Here is a 16205-nt window from a genome sequence, read left to right as displayed (position 1 = left end):
CAGCTCTGGCAGTGACTTTTTTGTTTTTCCTTTCTTTTCAATAGATGATATTTTAAAACAGTTTCAGATTTACAGAGAAATTGAGATGGTAGCATAGTATTCCCATACACCCTAAGCCCAGTTTCCCCTAACTGCCTAGTTTCCCTGTTATGAACAGCCTGCATTAGTATGGTACATTTGTTACAATTAACGAGCCAATATTGACACATTATTATTAACTAAAGGCCATAGTTTGTTTAGAGTTCCTTAGATTTCACCTAAAGTCTTTTTCCTGTTCCAGGTTCCTATTGAGGATCCAACATTACATTTAGTTGTCATGCGGCATTGACTTTTGAGAGTAACTGATTTACATCAAGATCAAGAGGGTAGATTTCATGCTGCGTCATACCCGGTAATGTGAGCCAGCTCCAATAACAACTTACTTCTGCAGGTTTTCCCATCTTCACGGAGTATATACCCTTCAAAGCATTGGCACACAAAAGAGTCTTCACTGCTCACACATGAATGTTCACAACCATGGTCCCCCAAAGCACAAGAGTCCAATTCTGAGCATCAAATTGGTGTTATAGAAACAGAAGAAGAAAATAATTTGGACGTCAGTGATTAATTCAATCTTAAAAAATATTTCAGGTACCCTTAAATTAAAACAGTACCTTATCTCATATTGCACATTTCAGAATAGAAAGGCCGAAAGGCCGTTTATGAGCAAAAAATTGTAATATGTAAAGAGCATATACAAATAAACAATATAATCATCTCCACAGGAAAAAATGATCAAAAGACATGAATAGACAATTTACAAAAAGAGAGATCTAAATGACTTGTAAATATTAGAAATAAGTTCAACCTTATTGGTTACCAAATAACTATATCAACTTATTTGCGTAACTCCTTATGTTTGTACATATGTATAAATGCATCACGCTTCATTCATTCATATATTCATGCAGTCAACCGAAATTTATTGAATCTCTCCTATGAGCCAGGCACCATTAGGTGCTGGGGATATAGTAGTGAATAAAATAAAGCTTTTGCTTTTGTGAAGCTTACATTTGGCAGTGGGGTTTAGGGGTAGTGGGGTACGTGGAGGACAAACAAATAAATGATAGGTGGGAAAATTGCTATGGAGAAAAACAAAGCAGGATGAGGGGGATAGTGTGTGCCGGTGTTGGGGGTGGGGAGGGCTTGGTATTTTGCAACATGCAGTGAGATAAGGTGACAGCTGAGCAGAGCCCTGGAAAAAGAGAACAAATGAGTGTGCAGTATCTGAGGAAAGAACATTACCAGCAAGAAAGAACGGTATTTGCAAACTGCAGAGGTAGGAGTGTGTTTAGCACAGTTCAGGAAAAACTGACTCGAGGAGTTGGGAGCAGGCGCCGGGGTAGGGTGTCAGCAGGGTCAAATCCTATGGGCTTCACAGGAGGGGTCTGCTCTGGGCAAAAATGGGAACCCCTGGGGTATTCTGAGTGGTGGAATGACATGATCTGGCTTTGTTTTAAAGGATTGTTCTGCACACACTGGGGCTGGGTACGGATGGAGGGCCGAGAGCTGTAAGAAGCCTACAGCAATAAGCCTGGTGCTTGGACTGGGATGGTCAGAAGTGCTCAGATTATGGTGCTTTATTTTGAAGACAGCCTATAAATTTTGCTGATGGATTGGATCTAAGAGATGACAGAAGAGTCAAGGATGACCCAAGGTTGGACTAAATAACTGTAAGGATGGCAGTTGCACAGGGCTGGGGCCACTTCCATGGGAGCGGAGATTTGTGAAACTGTGAAAACCAGGCTACTATTTCATAGCGTCACACTGAGGACAGTAAGCAGTGACTTTTTGTGAGAACCATACATGTTTCTAAGAGTTAACCTAATTATTTTCAGTTGAGTAGAATTTAATGGATATACTTTGAAGTTATTAAATAAAGGCTCCAAAGTGCACAATCACTTTTATAATCAGACACAAACCTTACACTTTTTTTCTAATGCATTTTTGCATTATTTCTTTTTTGAGGGCAGTTCTCAGAACCACTCTGTGGGTTAGTTAAGGCCCATGTTAATTGAGCTTATTTACTAGCTAGGGAAACTAAGCGTTGGGAAGGTTAATGGCTTGCCAAGACCTATTGCTCATAAGTTATAGACTAGACTAAAAAATGTTATCTTCTGACAATAAACCCCATGCTTTTATTGACTACACTACATTGCTATCTTCTAAAGAATGCTTTCAGACATATAGGGAATTTTGCCCATTGGGGAGAAGCACTGCCAAAGTCATTGAGAAATGGGTGCTATTATATTAATTGAAATTATAGCTGCAGAAGAGATTTGGAGCTAAGTTGGACCCTCCTGTTTGCTCTGAACATTACTTACTTCTCTGGGTAGATTCTAGACTCATTATTAATGCAGAACATATCCTGATGACTTTGGGTAGCCATAACACAGGTGGCTGGCTGGCTGTGGAGGTGAGCATTTTTTTCCCACCATGAATTTATAATAGGAACAGTCCATTTCCCAAGGTAATGAAATAGCTATAACTCTTTCAGGTCGGTCTCATCCGACCATAATCCAACAGGAATCTCTGAGCACGCCCCTCCTTTCTGGAGCTTCCACCAGGCCCTGTCTTGTTCTCTCAGCTTGGGTTCAGGCTTTCAAGGAAGAGAGGTTGAGAATCTTCCCCACACAGACCCTAAAGGGCCAGTGACTCCCTGGCTTTCCTGAAATCAGTGGCCTAGGTCTGCATCTGGCTGACTGATGCTGCTGTCCTTGATCAGGAACCTGCTGAGTGGGGTGCCAGCTCTCTACAGGGGCGTCTTCACCCTCAGCTGCAGCTCCCAGCCCAATTCTTGAGTTCTCTTGGGCTTTCAAACTAACAGCTGTTTGGAATTTTTGTGGACTGCATACTCTAAAAGCATATGGAGAGTTCTGACTTGCAACCTTTCTTCTCCTCATCCCCTGAGAGCATCTGATCAAGAGACAGTAGAACATTGAAGGAGTAGAACATGTGGTGGGAGGTCGTATTGGTTCGCAACCTTGGATGAGCATCAACATCACTTGCAGAGATATTTTTTAAAAGGCAAAACATGCACATGATAGAGAATTCAAACAAACTAAAGGGTACATCTACCCTAAGGAGGAGACTCTAGCAATACCAAAAGTTACAAAGTGTGCCTCTGATACAGCAACTACACTTCTGGAACTCTCTCCTACAGATAACCTTGCACTATATGAAAGGATATACCCTCAAGTTACTCACTGCAGCATTGTTTGTGATAACAAAAAGTGGGAAACAACTTTTATCCAGCAATAGGGGATTGGTTGAATAACTATTACTCACTATGGAACATTAAATGGCCATAAAAAGAATGAGGATGGAAGTTCTAACGATGTAAAGAGATCTCCAGGAAATATTACTGAGTGGGGAAAAAAAGAAGGCATTGAGCAGGGTATACAGTATGCTACTTTTGTGTGTAAAAACTATATATTTGTATTTGCTTTTATTCACATAAAGAAACACTGGAAGGACAAATAAGAAACTAATAAAATTGTGTATTAGTTATCTATTGCTGTGTAATAAGCTCTCCAGAAGGTAGCAGCTTAAAACAATAAACATACATTATCTCACACACTTTCTGAGGGTCTGGAATCTGGGAGCAACTTAAATGGGTGGATTTGGGTCTCTCATGAGGCTATAGTCAAGCTGTCAGCTGGGGCTGCAGTCATCTCAATCTGCTTCCAAGTGCACTCTTGTATTTTATGTCAGGCCTCAGTTCTTTGATGGCTCTTACCCAGAGGCTTCAGTTCCTCTCCACATAAGCATCTCCGTAAGACTGCTCAGAGTATGGCATCTGGCTTCCCTAGAATAAGTGATCCAAGACGTAGAGAACACATAGAAGCGACAGAGCATCCAAGATGGAAGCCACAGCGTCTTTTTTAACTTAACCTGCTAAGTGATGTACCATCTCTCTTGTCATACGCTATTGGTCATATAAACCAAGGATGAAGGAGGGGACTACCCAAGTGTGTGAATGCCAGGAGATGGGACCACTGGGGCCATCTTGGATCCTAGCGACCACAATAGTTACCTGTAGGAGGTGGAGTTAGGTAATGAGATGGAAGGGCAAGGGGGGAACAAGAATTCTTAATGTAAATCTTCTTGTATTGTTTTGATTTTTGAACCATGCAACCCTCTTACCAATTCTAAAAATAAAATAAATTAAAACAAAGTGAATTCTCATGGAACTAAAAGGTTCATAGTTAAAAGTAAGCCCCTAAGTCCTGAGGAAGATGGTGGAGTGTGATGCTTGAGGGTGCTATCTCCCCACAGAAGCTCTGAACAAGAATCAAGAACTGGCAGAAACATCTCTCTAAAAGCTCCAGAAAACATTTAAAGGATTGCAGTAATAGGGCAAACAGTGAATCAAGAAAAAAGGCCACTAAGCAGCAGTAGCATCTTGTGACACTCTGGCTGGGACCTCCTGCATCTCCTCATGAGCTTGGTATGGAGATACCCCCACTTCCAGTGCAGATCCTTTGGTCTGGCTCTGGAAGGAACAGAGTAACCCATTTGCACATGCTGACCCAATCTGTCTGTTGGTGGCCTAAGACACAGCTTGCCCTGAGTACAGAAGGCAGCTCAAACTGAGCTCTCCTGTAGAATGCTGTGGGAGGGCAGTCAAGTTGTTCTTTCTGGGCAAGGGATTGCTGGCTGTAGGATATACACTGTAGTGCCTGGACTGAGAGGAAACAGTTTCCTAAGGGACATTCATAGCTGTGTAAATAGGGGAATTCCTACCACCACATACACATGACCAAGATAAGAGGCATGTGCAGAAAGGACCAGAGAGGCCCCTACACTTTGGCTTGGAGCTATTCTCAAAACCCATTGTATGAATAATCCCTGAAGGACAGCACTCACAATTCAAGGAAAGCTCTACCATAACATTATCTGGATACAAGCTTAGGGAAAAAGATGCCTCAGAGTCTAAATTCTAGCAATAACACAGTAAAATATCCAGGTTTCAACAAAAGATTACAAAACATACAAACAACATACAAACATACAAAACAGGCAAAGGAGAAAATTAAAGCATTAGAAGCCATCAATGAGGAGAATCAGACTTCAGACATTGCAGAAAAATACTTTTTAAAAATGGTCCTCAATGTATGCTCAAAGAGCTAAAGGAAAACATGGAGAAATAATGAAAGGAAATCAAGAAAATTATAGATGAATTAAGACAGAATATCAATAGAGATATGGAACTTATGAAAAGGAACCAAACAGAGCTGAAGACCACAGAAATTAAAAATTTCCTAGAGCAGTTCAATAGCAGATTGGAATAGTCAGAAGAAAGAATCGGTGAACTTGAAGATAAGACAATTGAAATCCTCCAGTCTGAGAAGCAGAAAGGGGAAATAATGAAGTAAACAGAGCCTGAGGAACCTGTGGGAGACCATCAAGCATACCAATGTATAAATTGTGGGAGTCCCAGAAAGAGAAGAAAGAGAGAAAAGGATAGAAGGGATATTCAAAGAAATAATGGCTGAAAACTTCACAATTTTAATGCAATACATGATTATACACATCCAAGATGCTCAACAAATTCCAAATAGGATAAACACAAATAGATGCAAACCATGCCATGTTATAATCAAACTGTTAAGTACCAAAGATAAAGAGAGAATTCTGAAAGCCATAAGAAAGAAGCAATGTGTCACATGAAAGGGAGCCTCAATAAGATTAAGTTCAGTTTTTCATCAGATATCATGGAGGCAAGAAGGCAGTGGGAAGACATATTTTAAGTGCTGAAAGCAAAAAAATGCCAACCAAGAATTCTATATCTAGCAAGACTGTCTTTCAAAAATAAGGAAGGAATTATGACATTCCCAGATAAGCAAAAACTGAGGGACGTTGTCATTACCAGATTGATCCTACAAGAAATGCTAAAGGCAGTTCTTCAGGTTGCAAAGAAAGGACACTAACTGACTGAAGCCACATGAAGAAATAAAGATCTCCAGTAAAAATAATGAGATGAGTAAATACAAATATCAGTACTATTATATTTTTGATTTGTAAATCCACTTTTTACTTCCTACAGGATCTAAAAGGTAAATGCATAAAATGTAATGACAAATCAATGTTTTTGGACTCATAATATATAAACACGTAATTTATGACAAGAAACATAAAGGTGGGAGGGACAGAGGAGCATAGGAACAGTTTTTGTATGCTATTGAAATTTTTAAGTTAGTATCACAGCAGACAAGATTGTTAAAGATTTAGGATGTTAAATTTAAGACCCATAGTAACCACAAAGAAAATATCAGAGAATATGCAAACCCAGAGAGACACAGAGTAGAGTACAGGTTACCAGGGTTGGGGGTGGGAGGGCGCATGGGGCTATGGAGAGTTAATGCAAAATAAATGTAGGGTTTTTGTATGGGGTGAAGGGAAAGTTCTAGTGATGGATGGTAGTGAGGGTTCTGCAACATTGTCAATGTGACTGAACTGTATGCTTGGGAGGGTTTGGGATGGGAAGTTTTATGTTATATATATGTTTCCACAATTTAAAAAAAAGAAAGAGAAACTAAGCAATACTGACATTTAAATGCAATACATGATACTGGATGGGATCTAAGAATGAAGGAGGAAGGGCTCAAAAGGACATTATTGAGACATAAATTGGAATTTAGAGTGTAAGTTTTAAATCAACTTTAAATTTCTTGAACTTGATGACACTTAAGGTGATTACATAAGTGAATATCCTTGTTCGTAGGAAACGTACATAGAAATTTTATGTGTTCAAGGAGTATGAATTATTCAACCTGCTCTCAAATGTCCAGAAAATAGATAGATAGACAGATAGAGAGAGAGAGAGACAGATAGTAGGTAGGTAGGTAGACAGATGGATAGACAGATAAATGATAGATAAAGTGATATGGCAAAAGTGTCAAAATGTTAAAATTGGTGGATGTGGGTATCTGGGGGTAGGTGGGGATATGTTGGAGTTCTCTGGGTTTGCAATATTTTTGCAACTGTCCTGTAAGTTTGAAATTACTTCAAAAAAAACAGTAAGCCCCTCTCTCACTTATTACCCTCTATGACATTATTTTTTTAAATTCGATTTTATTGAGATGTATTCACATACCATACAATCAACCATGGTGTACAATCAACTGTTCACAGTACCATCATACAGTTGTGCATTCATCACCCCAATCTATTTTTGAACATTTTCCTTACACCAGAAAGAAACAGAATAAGAATAAAAAATAAAAGTAAAAAAGAACAGTCAAATCATCCCCCCCCATCCCACCCTATTTTTCATTTAGCTTTTGTCCCCATTTTTCTACTCATCCATCCATACACTGGATAAAGGGAGTGTGATCCACAAGGTTTTCACAATCACACTGTCACCCCTTGTAATCTACATTGTTTTACAATCATCTTCAAGAGTCAAGGCTACTGGGTTGGAGTCTGATAGTTTCAGGTATTTACTTCTAGCTATTCCAGTACATTAAAACCTAAAAAGTGTTATCTATATAAAAGTGTACAAGAATGTCCAGCAGAGTGAACTCTCGACTCCATTTGAAATCTCTCAGCCACTGAAGCTTTATTTCATTTCATTTTGCATCCCCCTTTTGGTCAAGAAGATGTTCTCAATCCCACAATCCTAGGTCCAGATTCATCCCTGGGAGTATGACATTATTTTTAAAGGCTGCACCATAATTCATTTAACCAGTATCTTATTTGATGGGCATTTAGGTGGTTTCTAGTCTTTTGCTATGACAAACATTATTGCAATGGATATTCTTGTGCATGTATTTTTTTTAGAATTTTTCCTAATTAGAGATTTTGTAGGTCTATAGAAAAATCATGCAGAAAATACACAATTCCCACATACCCACAGTTTTCCCTATTATTAACTATTTGCATTAGTGTGGTACCTTTGTTACAACTGATGAAACTATTATTATTACATTATGGTTCACTCTTTGCATTGTACAGTCCTATGGTTTTTTTATTCTAGTAACACATACACACCCTAAAATTTCCCCTTTTAGCCACTTTGAAATATATAATTCTTTGCTGTTAATTACATTCACAAGTTGTGCTACCACCATCACCATCCATTACCAATACCTTTCCATCACCCCAAACAGAAATTCTGCACCAATTAAGCATTAATCCCCCATTCCTTATCCCCACCCATGTCCCTGCTAACCTGTATTCTAGTTTTTGACTCTATGAATTTGCGTATTCTGATTACTTATCAGTGAGATCATACAATATTTGTCCTTTTGTGTATGGCTTATTTCACTCATCATGCCTTTAACAACAACATGTTGTTGCATGTATCAGAACTCCATTCCCTTTTATGGCTGAATAATATTCCCTTGTATGTATATACATTTTGTTTAACCATTCATTTGTTGATGGCTACTTGGGTTGATTGTGAATAATGCCACCATGAACACTGGTGTGCAAATAACTGTTTGAGTTCCTGCTTTCAATTCTTTGGAATATATGATGCCTAGTAGTGGGATTACCGGCTAATATGGTAATTCTATACTTAACTTTCTGAGGAACTGATAAACTGTTTTCCACAGTTGCTGCACCATTTTGCATTCCCACTAACAATGAACGAGTATTCCTATTTCTCCACATCCTCTTCAACACTTGTTATTTTCTGTTTTTTAATACTAGCCATTCTAGTGGGTAGGAAATGGTATCTCATGGTTTTGATTGGATTTCCTCAATGACTAATGATGTGAGCATCTTTTTATGTCCTTTTTGGCCATTTGTATATCTTCTTTGGAGAAATGTCTATTCGAGTCTTTTGCCTGTTTTTTAATTTATCTTTTTGTTGTTGAATTGTAGAATTTATTTATCTGAAAATTAAACCCTTATCAGTTATGTGGTTTCCAAAATATATTTTTTCCATTCTTTAGGTTGTCTTTTTACTTTCATGATGAAGTCCTTTGATGCCCAAAAGTACTGAAGTGTCATTTATCTATTTTTTTCTTTTGTTGTTCATGCTTTTGGTGTAATGTCTAAGAAACCAGTGCTTAACAAAGTCCTGAAGATGCTTCCCTATGTTTTCTTCTAGGAGTTTCACAGTTTTGATTCTTATACTTAGGTCTTTGACCCATTTTGAGTTAATTTTTGTATATGGTGTGAGGTAGGGGTCTACCTTCATTCTTTTCCCAGCACCATTTATTGAAGAAGCTATTTTTTCCCCATTGAGTGGACCCGGCTCCCTTGTCAAAAATCAATTGGCCAGTATAGCACAATACCATGTAATGGTAGCACAATACTGTAAGTATAATTTAAAAAGCTGAGTGTGAGTATGGTTGAAAAAGGAAAGCTAGAGTTGTGTATGTCACCGAAGGTAAGCCAGAGGATAAAAACTAAGACTGTATAACTTAGCAAAACCTAGAGTGGACAATGAAGGTGCTAAATTTACAAATATAAGAAAGTTTTTACATGAGTGAGAACAAATATATGTCACCATTACAAGGTATTAAAAATGGGATGGTAGAATTCCTGATATTCTCTCAAGCATTGGGGACTACCATTGCAGTAGACCAAGTCCTCGATCTTGGGGCTTTCCCTTATGAAGCTTGTTACTGCAAAGATACTTATAATTGTGCCTAAGAGTCACCCCCAGAGAACCTTTCATTGCTCATATGTGGCCTCTCTCTCTAAGCCCACTTGGCTGGTAAACTCACTGCCTCCCCACTATGTGGGACATGACTCCCTGGGGTGCAAATCTCCCTGGTAATGTGGGACATGACTCCTGGGGATGAGCCTGGACTCAGCATTATAGGATTGAGATGGAGAAATTCTTCCTGACCAAAAGAGGGAAGAGAAATGAAACAAAATAAAGTTTAAGTGGCTGAGAGATCTCAAATGGAGTCAAGAGTTCATTCTGTAGATTATTCTTATGCATTATATAGATATCCATTTTTTAGTTTTTAGTGTATTGGAATAGCTAGAAGGAAATACCTTAAAGTGTTGAACTGCAATCCAGTATCCTTGATTCTTGAAGACGATCGTGTAACTGTGTAGCTTATATGATGTGACTGTGTGATTGTGAAAACCTGTGGCCCATACTTCCTCTATCCAGTGTAAGGACAAATGAGTAGAAAAAAGGGGGACAAAAAGTAAGTGAATAATAGGAGGGAAAAGGAGTGTGAGATGATTTGGGTGTTCTTTCCTACTTTTATTTTTATTTTTATTCTTATTTTTTAGAGTAATGAAAATGTTCAAAATATTGATTGTGGTGATGAATGCACAACTATATGATGGTACTGTGAACAATTGATTTGTATACTTTGGATGATTGTATGGTATGTGAATATATCTCAATAAAATTGCATTAAAAATCGGATGGTATATGGAAAAAATGCAATTAATGCAAACTGAGATCTATAGTTAACAGTAACACTATAATAATCTTTCATTAATTGTAACAAAGGCAATATACCAAAGCTAAATGTAAATAAGAAGGGGGGGTTAGAAGTAAGGGGTATGGGACTTTTTTCCCTTCTTTCTTTTCAGAACAAATGGTAATGGTCTCATATAGATTATGGTTGTGAATGCATAACTTTGTGATTACACCAGGAGCCACTCATTGTAAACTTAGGATGGAGTGTATGGTGCATGAATAAAACTGTTTAAAAAAAATAAACAGAAAACTACAAGTGCTATAGAAGATGTGGAAAGAGAGGCATTCCTATTCACTGCTGATAGGAAGTAGAATTGTGCAGCCCCTATAGAGGGCAGTGTGGCGGTTCCTCAGGAAGCTAAGTATAAAATTGCCATATTATCTAGCAATCACATTACTAGGTATATACTTGGGAGAACTGAAAGCAGGGATATGAAGAGACATTTGCACACTGATGTATATGGTGGCATTATTCATGATTGCCAATGGATGGAGGCAGCCCAAGGATCCAGCAACTGATGAGCAGAAGGGTAAACTGTAGTGTATACATATGATGGAATATTGTGCAGCTGCAGCAAGGAATGAAATCATGAGGCATGCAACGATGTGAATGAACCCCGAGGAAATTATGTGGAACGAAATAAGCCAGAAATGAAAGGACAGATATTGTACGGTTTCACTAATATGAACTAACTATAATGAACAAACTCTGAGGGTTAAAGTTGAAAGCATAGGTTATCAGGAGATAGAAAGAGGGCAGAGATTGGGCAATCAATGCTTAAGGAGTACAGAACGTTCCATAAGGTTGGCTGTAAATGTTTGGAAATGTAAAGCACAATACTGTTTGATGGTAGCACTGTTAGTGTAATTAACAAAGCTAAGGATGAGCATGATTGAAAGAGGAAGGTTAGAGTCCTGTATGTCACCAGAAGGAAAGCTAAAGGTTAAAAACTGGGACTGTGTAACTTAGCAAAACCTAGAGTGGACAATGATGGTAGTTAATTTTATAAATATAAAAAAGTTCTTACATGAACTGGAACAAACATACATCACAAGGTGTTAGTAATAGGGTTGTATGTGGGAAAAATACAATTAATGTAAACTAGGGTCTATAGTTAACAGTAACATTGTAATATTCTTGCATTAACTGAAACAAAGGCCCTATACCAAAGCTAAATGTCAATATTAGGGGGTATGAGATTTTTTTTCTTCAGAAGAAATAAGAATATTCTCATTAACTGTAGTAGTGAATGCATAACTGTGAATATACCAAGAGCCAGTGATTGTACACTTGGATGGACTGTATGGTGTGTGAATAAAACTGCTAAAAAATAATAGTGGGGGATAAGGGATATGGGATGTTCTGGGTTTTCTTTTCTTTTTATTTCTTTTTTTTTGTAGTAGTGAAAATGTTCTAAAATTGATTGTTGTGATGAATGCAACTCTGTGATGATACTGTAAGCCACTGATTATATATTTTTGATGGATTATATGGTGTGTGAATATATCTCAATAAAATTGCATTTTAAAAAAACCGTATAGCTTGAAGAACTGTTACAAATTCGTTCCATGTAACCACTACCACACTTAGAAATAGGACTTCACTGGCCCCAGAAGTCCCCTAATGTTTCCTCCTTTTCCCCACAGACAATAACCACTATTCTGCTTCCTAATAGGAGAGATCCATTTGCTTGTTTTTGGAAACTGATATAAATGGAATATACAGTTAAAAAAAATCAATAGGCCATAGATATGAGGGTTTATTTCTGAATGGATTCCATTAGTCTATATCTGTCCTTGTGCCCATGCTGTTTTAGCTTTGTAATAAGATTTAAAATCGGGAAGTGTGACTCCTCCAACTTTGGTCTTCTTTTTCAAGGTGTTTTGGCTATTTGGGGCCCCTTCCCTTTCCATTATACCCATCATATAAATTTGATGATTGGCTTTTCCATTTCTGCAAAGAAGGCTCTTGGAATTTTGATTGGGATTGCATTGAATCTGTAAATTACTTTGATATCTTAACAATATTTAGTCTTCTAACCCATGAACTTGGAATGTCTTTCTATTTAGGTTGTCCTTGGTTTCTTTCATTAATGTTTTGTAGTTTTCTGTGTACAAGTCCTTTACATCCTTGGTTATATTTATTCCTAGATTTGATTATTTTAGTTGCCATTGTACATGGAATTTTTTCTTGATTTCCTCTTCTCACTGTTCATTACTAGTGTATAGAAACAACTACTGATTTTTATATGTCAATCTTGTACCCTGCCTCTTTTTTTTTTTTTTTTTGCTGAATTCATTTATTAGCTTCAGTAGCTTTGTTGTGGATTTTTCAGGATATTCTCTCTATAGGATCATGTCATCTGCAGACAGGGAAAGTTTTACTTCTTCCTTTCCACTTCCTCCCACCATGAGACTTGGCTGTATCCTCTCCCAGAAAAGCTACTCCCTCCTCCATGCCTCCTTCCCTGGTTAACCCCTTCTCTTCCCTCAGATGTGCACTGAGGTCTCAGGAAATCCTCCTGACCCCCAGCATCACAGGTCTCAAAGCACCAAATACCTGCCCTTTATGGTTTGTATCACAGTTACAACTGAACATAAATTTACGTGGGTGTTTGATTTGCGTCTGCCTCCTTGCTGGGCTGTGATCTTCAAGAGACCATGCACTGGGGCTGTCCCTGCCTGTCTCTCCCAGCACCTAACATAATGCCTGGGACGGAAATAGCCTTCCAGGAAATAAACGTTGACTAAAAGAACCAATTTCCTGAGTGTTCTACTCTGAAAAGCGGGAGTAATTAGATCCAGCTCACTGGGTTTTTTTGAGGATGTTTTACGTGAGAACCCCATGCAGTGGATGCTGGTGGTCGGCTGGGCTCCATCACTCTCTGACTTGCAGAATGCACAATTCACGTTTGTTCAGCAAAATGTCTGAATTCTGCATGTCAGGGTTGTTCTGGATCACTCATAAATTCAAAAAACCACATGTGGTAAATTAGAGAATACCAAGGGTGACTGTAGTTAATTGCCTAACCACAGGCTCTGGCCACTTTCTGTCTAATGAAGTCTGGAAACCAACTTGGAGCAGCTTCTCCCCAGAGCCAAAGTTACTCCCCTAGAAGAAAATGCTTCAGGCAAAGAGAGTCCCCCATCCCTGACTCCCAGCCATGGGGTGCCTTTGGCCTGAGGAGATGGTAGGTTCCTCGGTGAGTGTTTATTGAGCACTCGCTCTGTGCCAGGCACTGTCCGCATTATGTGGCCAGCAGGGACCTTGGAGATGAACTGGTCCAACCCTGTGCCAGTCTGAATGTTTTATGTCCCCCCCAAACACCATTATCTTTGATGTAATCTTGTGTGGGCAGACCTATCAGTGTTAATTAGATTGTAATTCTTTAAGTGTTTCCATGGAGATGCGCCCCACCCACTGTGGGTGATGACTCTGGATAATTTCCATGGAGGTGTTGCCCCACCCATTGGGAGGGTCTGAATTAAATTACTGGAGCACTATATAAGATCAGACAGAAGGAGCAAGCTTGCTACAGCCAAGCGGGACACTTTGAAGAAAGCACAGGAGCTGCAGATGAGAGACAGTTTGAAGACAGCCGTTGAAAGCAGACTCTTGCTCCGGAGAAGCTGAGAGAGGTCAAATATCCCAAGTGCAACTAAGAGTGGCACTTTTGAGGAACTGCAGCCTAGAGAGGAACGTCCTGGGAGAAAGCCGTTTTGAAACCAGAATTTTGGAGCAGACACCAGCCACGTGCCTTTCCAGCTAACAGAGGTTTTCCGGACACCATTGGCCATCCTCCAGTGAAGGTACCCGATTGCTGATGTGTTACCTTGGACACTTTATGGCCCTAAGACTGTAACTGTGTAACCAGATAAACCCCCTTTTATAAAAGCCAATCCATCTCTGGTGTTTTGCATTCCGGCAGTATTAGCAAACTAGAACAAACCCCTTCATTTTAGAATTGAGAAAACTGATGGCCAGAGAGGGGAAGTGACTTCCCCAAGGTCCCTTATCCTTGGTGGACGGTCTCTGCTGTCCTGGGGGTAGAGGAGAGACTAGATGGCAAATCTATCATCTCCGTGTGCTCTGGTCCAGCTACACAGCCACTGTTCATCATAGTTTAGCAGAGTTTGCTCAGACAGCCTGCTGAATTCTTAAAAGAGTAACTAAAATTGTTTTCTCGATGAGGCTGGGCCTCCAAATAGTTTAATGTCACTCTCAAAGCTGTAGATGATCTATCCCACCTGCTTATCCAGGCTCGTCTCTCATCACTTTCCCTCTTGCATTCAACACTCTGAATCTCCCACAGTTCACCATCTGGGCCCTGGGCTTCCACATGCTGTTTCCTACGCCTGGGAAACTCGTCACCGCCACCTCTTGCTAACTCACTCTGCTCAATGTATAGGTCTCAGATTAAACATCTCTTTCTCAGGGAGACATTTTCTAGCCTGGGTGTGCTCCTGGGGAACACACTAACTAGTTGTTACTTCTTTTATATCTTTCTTCCCCGAGAAAGTCTAAACTCTAGTCAGGGCAGAACCTGAATTTGTGTCAATCCTCCAGGGACCCCCTAGCACCCAGCACACTATGCCCAGCACGCTGAAGGTACACAGGTACATGGTAAGAAACTGAAGAGGAAAAGAATAAATGAACCAAGAGCTTAAGGAACTACCTAGAATCAAATCCACAGAAAAGAGCAAGACAGACCAATTAGGAACCACTACTTAAATGCAATGGGTGAAAGGGCTTATGAGAAAGCTCAGGGAGCAGGGAGAAAATATTTTCCCTCTAAAAGAAGGGTGGTCTTCCATTCACACTTAAGGAGGCTGCTCTACAAACGTAATCAGACCCTCATCATGAATAGGGTCTGCAACATGTGATCCAGATGATGCTAAGTCTCGGGATCTAGTACAGGCTTTTAGGGCCCGTGTCTAGCACCCCTGCATGTTGACACAGGCTGTGCTCATCTCATCTAGATTCCAGATCTGGTGAGTCACGTCCGTCTGTGGGAAAGCAAGCAATGTTTAACATGTTCTGTGGACTCAACGCCTCTGCAGCCAGACAGCGAGCAATCCTGGGTCTAGGACTCCATGCGGGAGAGTATGCAAACCAATCCAGGCACCAGAGGGTGAGAGCCACAGTGATTGCCTCCCAAGAGGGTAACCGAAGGCTGAGAAACAGAATTACACCATTTCCTGAATTTTCTTACACTAAAACTTGGAGCAGCCAGTCATTCGTTAACTCTGCATAAGGCTTTTCTCAACCCAAGAAGCAGCTGGCCTGAGAGATGTACCTTCGCAGGCATCCCACATGGGGCAAGAGATCCTGAAGTAAGGGGACCTGGGATCTAGTCTTGGCTCTGCCACTGACCCCAGGGCCATCTTGGGGGCATCAGTTTCCTCCCTGTGCCCCTTCTCCCACAAAAGAAATGGAAGATCTCTAAGCTTCCTTCCTGATGACAGCGGACCTCTCCCCTCACTGCCCAAGGCTTGCTCCGGGTTGCCTTGGCCCCGGCAGGCCCTCACAGACCCCTGTGGCTGAGGCTCAGAGCCCCCCTCAGTGTCCTCCACCTGCCAGCAGAAAGAAAGGTCTTCCTGAGGTGAGCCCGTAGACTCCTGAGTCTCACCTCCTCCCAGGCAGCCCCTCTCTGGCCCCCCAAGGAGAGCAGGCCTGGCCCTGGGAGGTGGGTCTCCAGACAGCGGTGTAAGGTGCTATCTTAGCCCCCTCCAGGTGAGAGGTGTCTCACCGTGGAGAGGTCAG

General features: G+C 40.2%; 1 protein-coding gene across 4 annotated transcripts in view; it reads right to left on the bottom strand.

The window, feature by feature from the left end:
• Positions 1 to 16205, bottom strand: part of MATN2 (matrilin 2) — a 163070-nt gene that overhangs the window by 13415 nt on the left and 133450 nt on the right. For all 4 annotated transcript variants that reach the window (XM_037802886.1, XM_037802888.1, XM_037802889.1 and 1 more), the window contains one exon: positions 423 to 545. In XM_037802886.1, the coding sequence (XP_037658814.1) occupies positions 423 to 545 (123 nt within the window). The remainder of the gene's footprint in view (positions 1 to 422; positions 546 to 16205) is intronic.

This window comes from Choloepus didactylus, chromosome 14, assembly GCF_015220235.1.
Source record: "Choloepus didactylus isolate mChoDid1 chromosome 14, mChoDid1.pri, whole genome shotgun sequence".
In the NCBI taxonomy this organism is placed as follows: Eukaryota; Metazoa; Chordata; class Mammalia; order Pilosa; family Megalonychidae; genus Choloepus; species Choloepus didactylus.
This window is presented reverse-complemented; position numbering and strand designations above follow the sequence as displayed.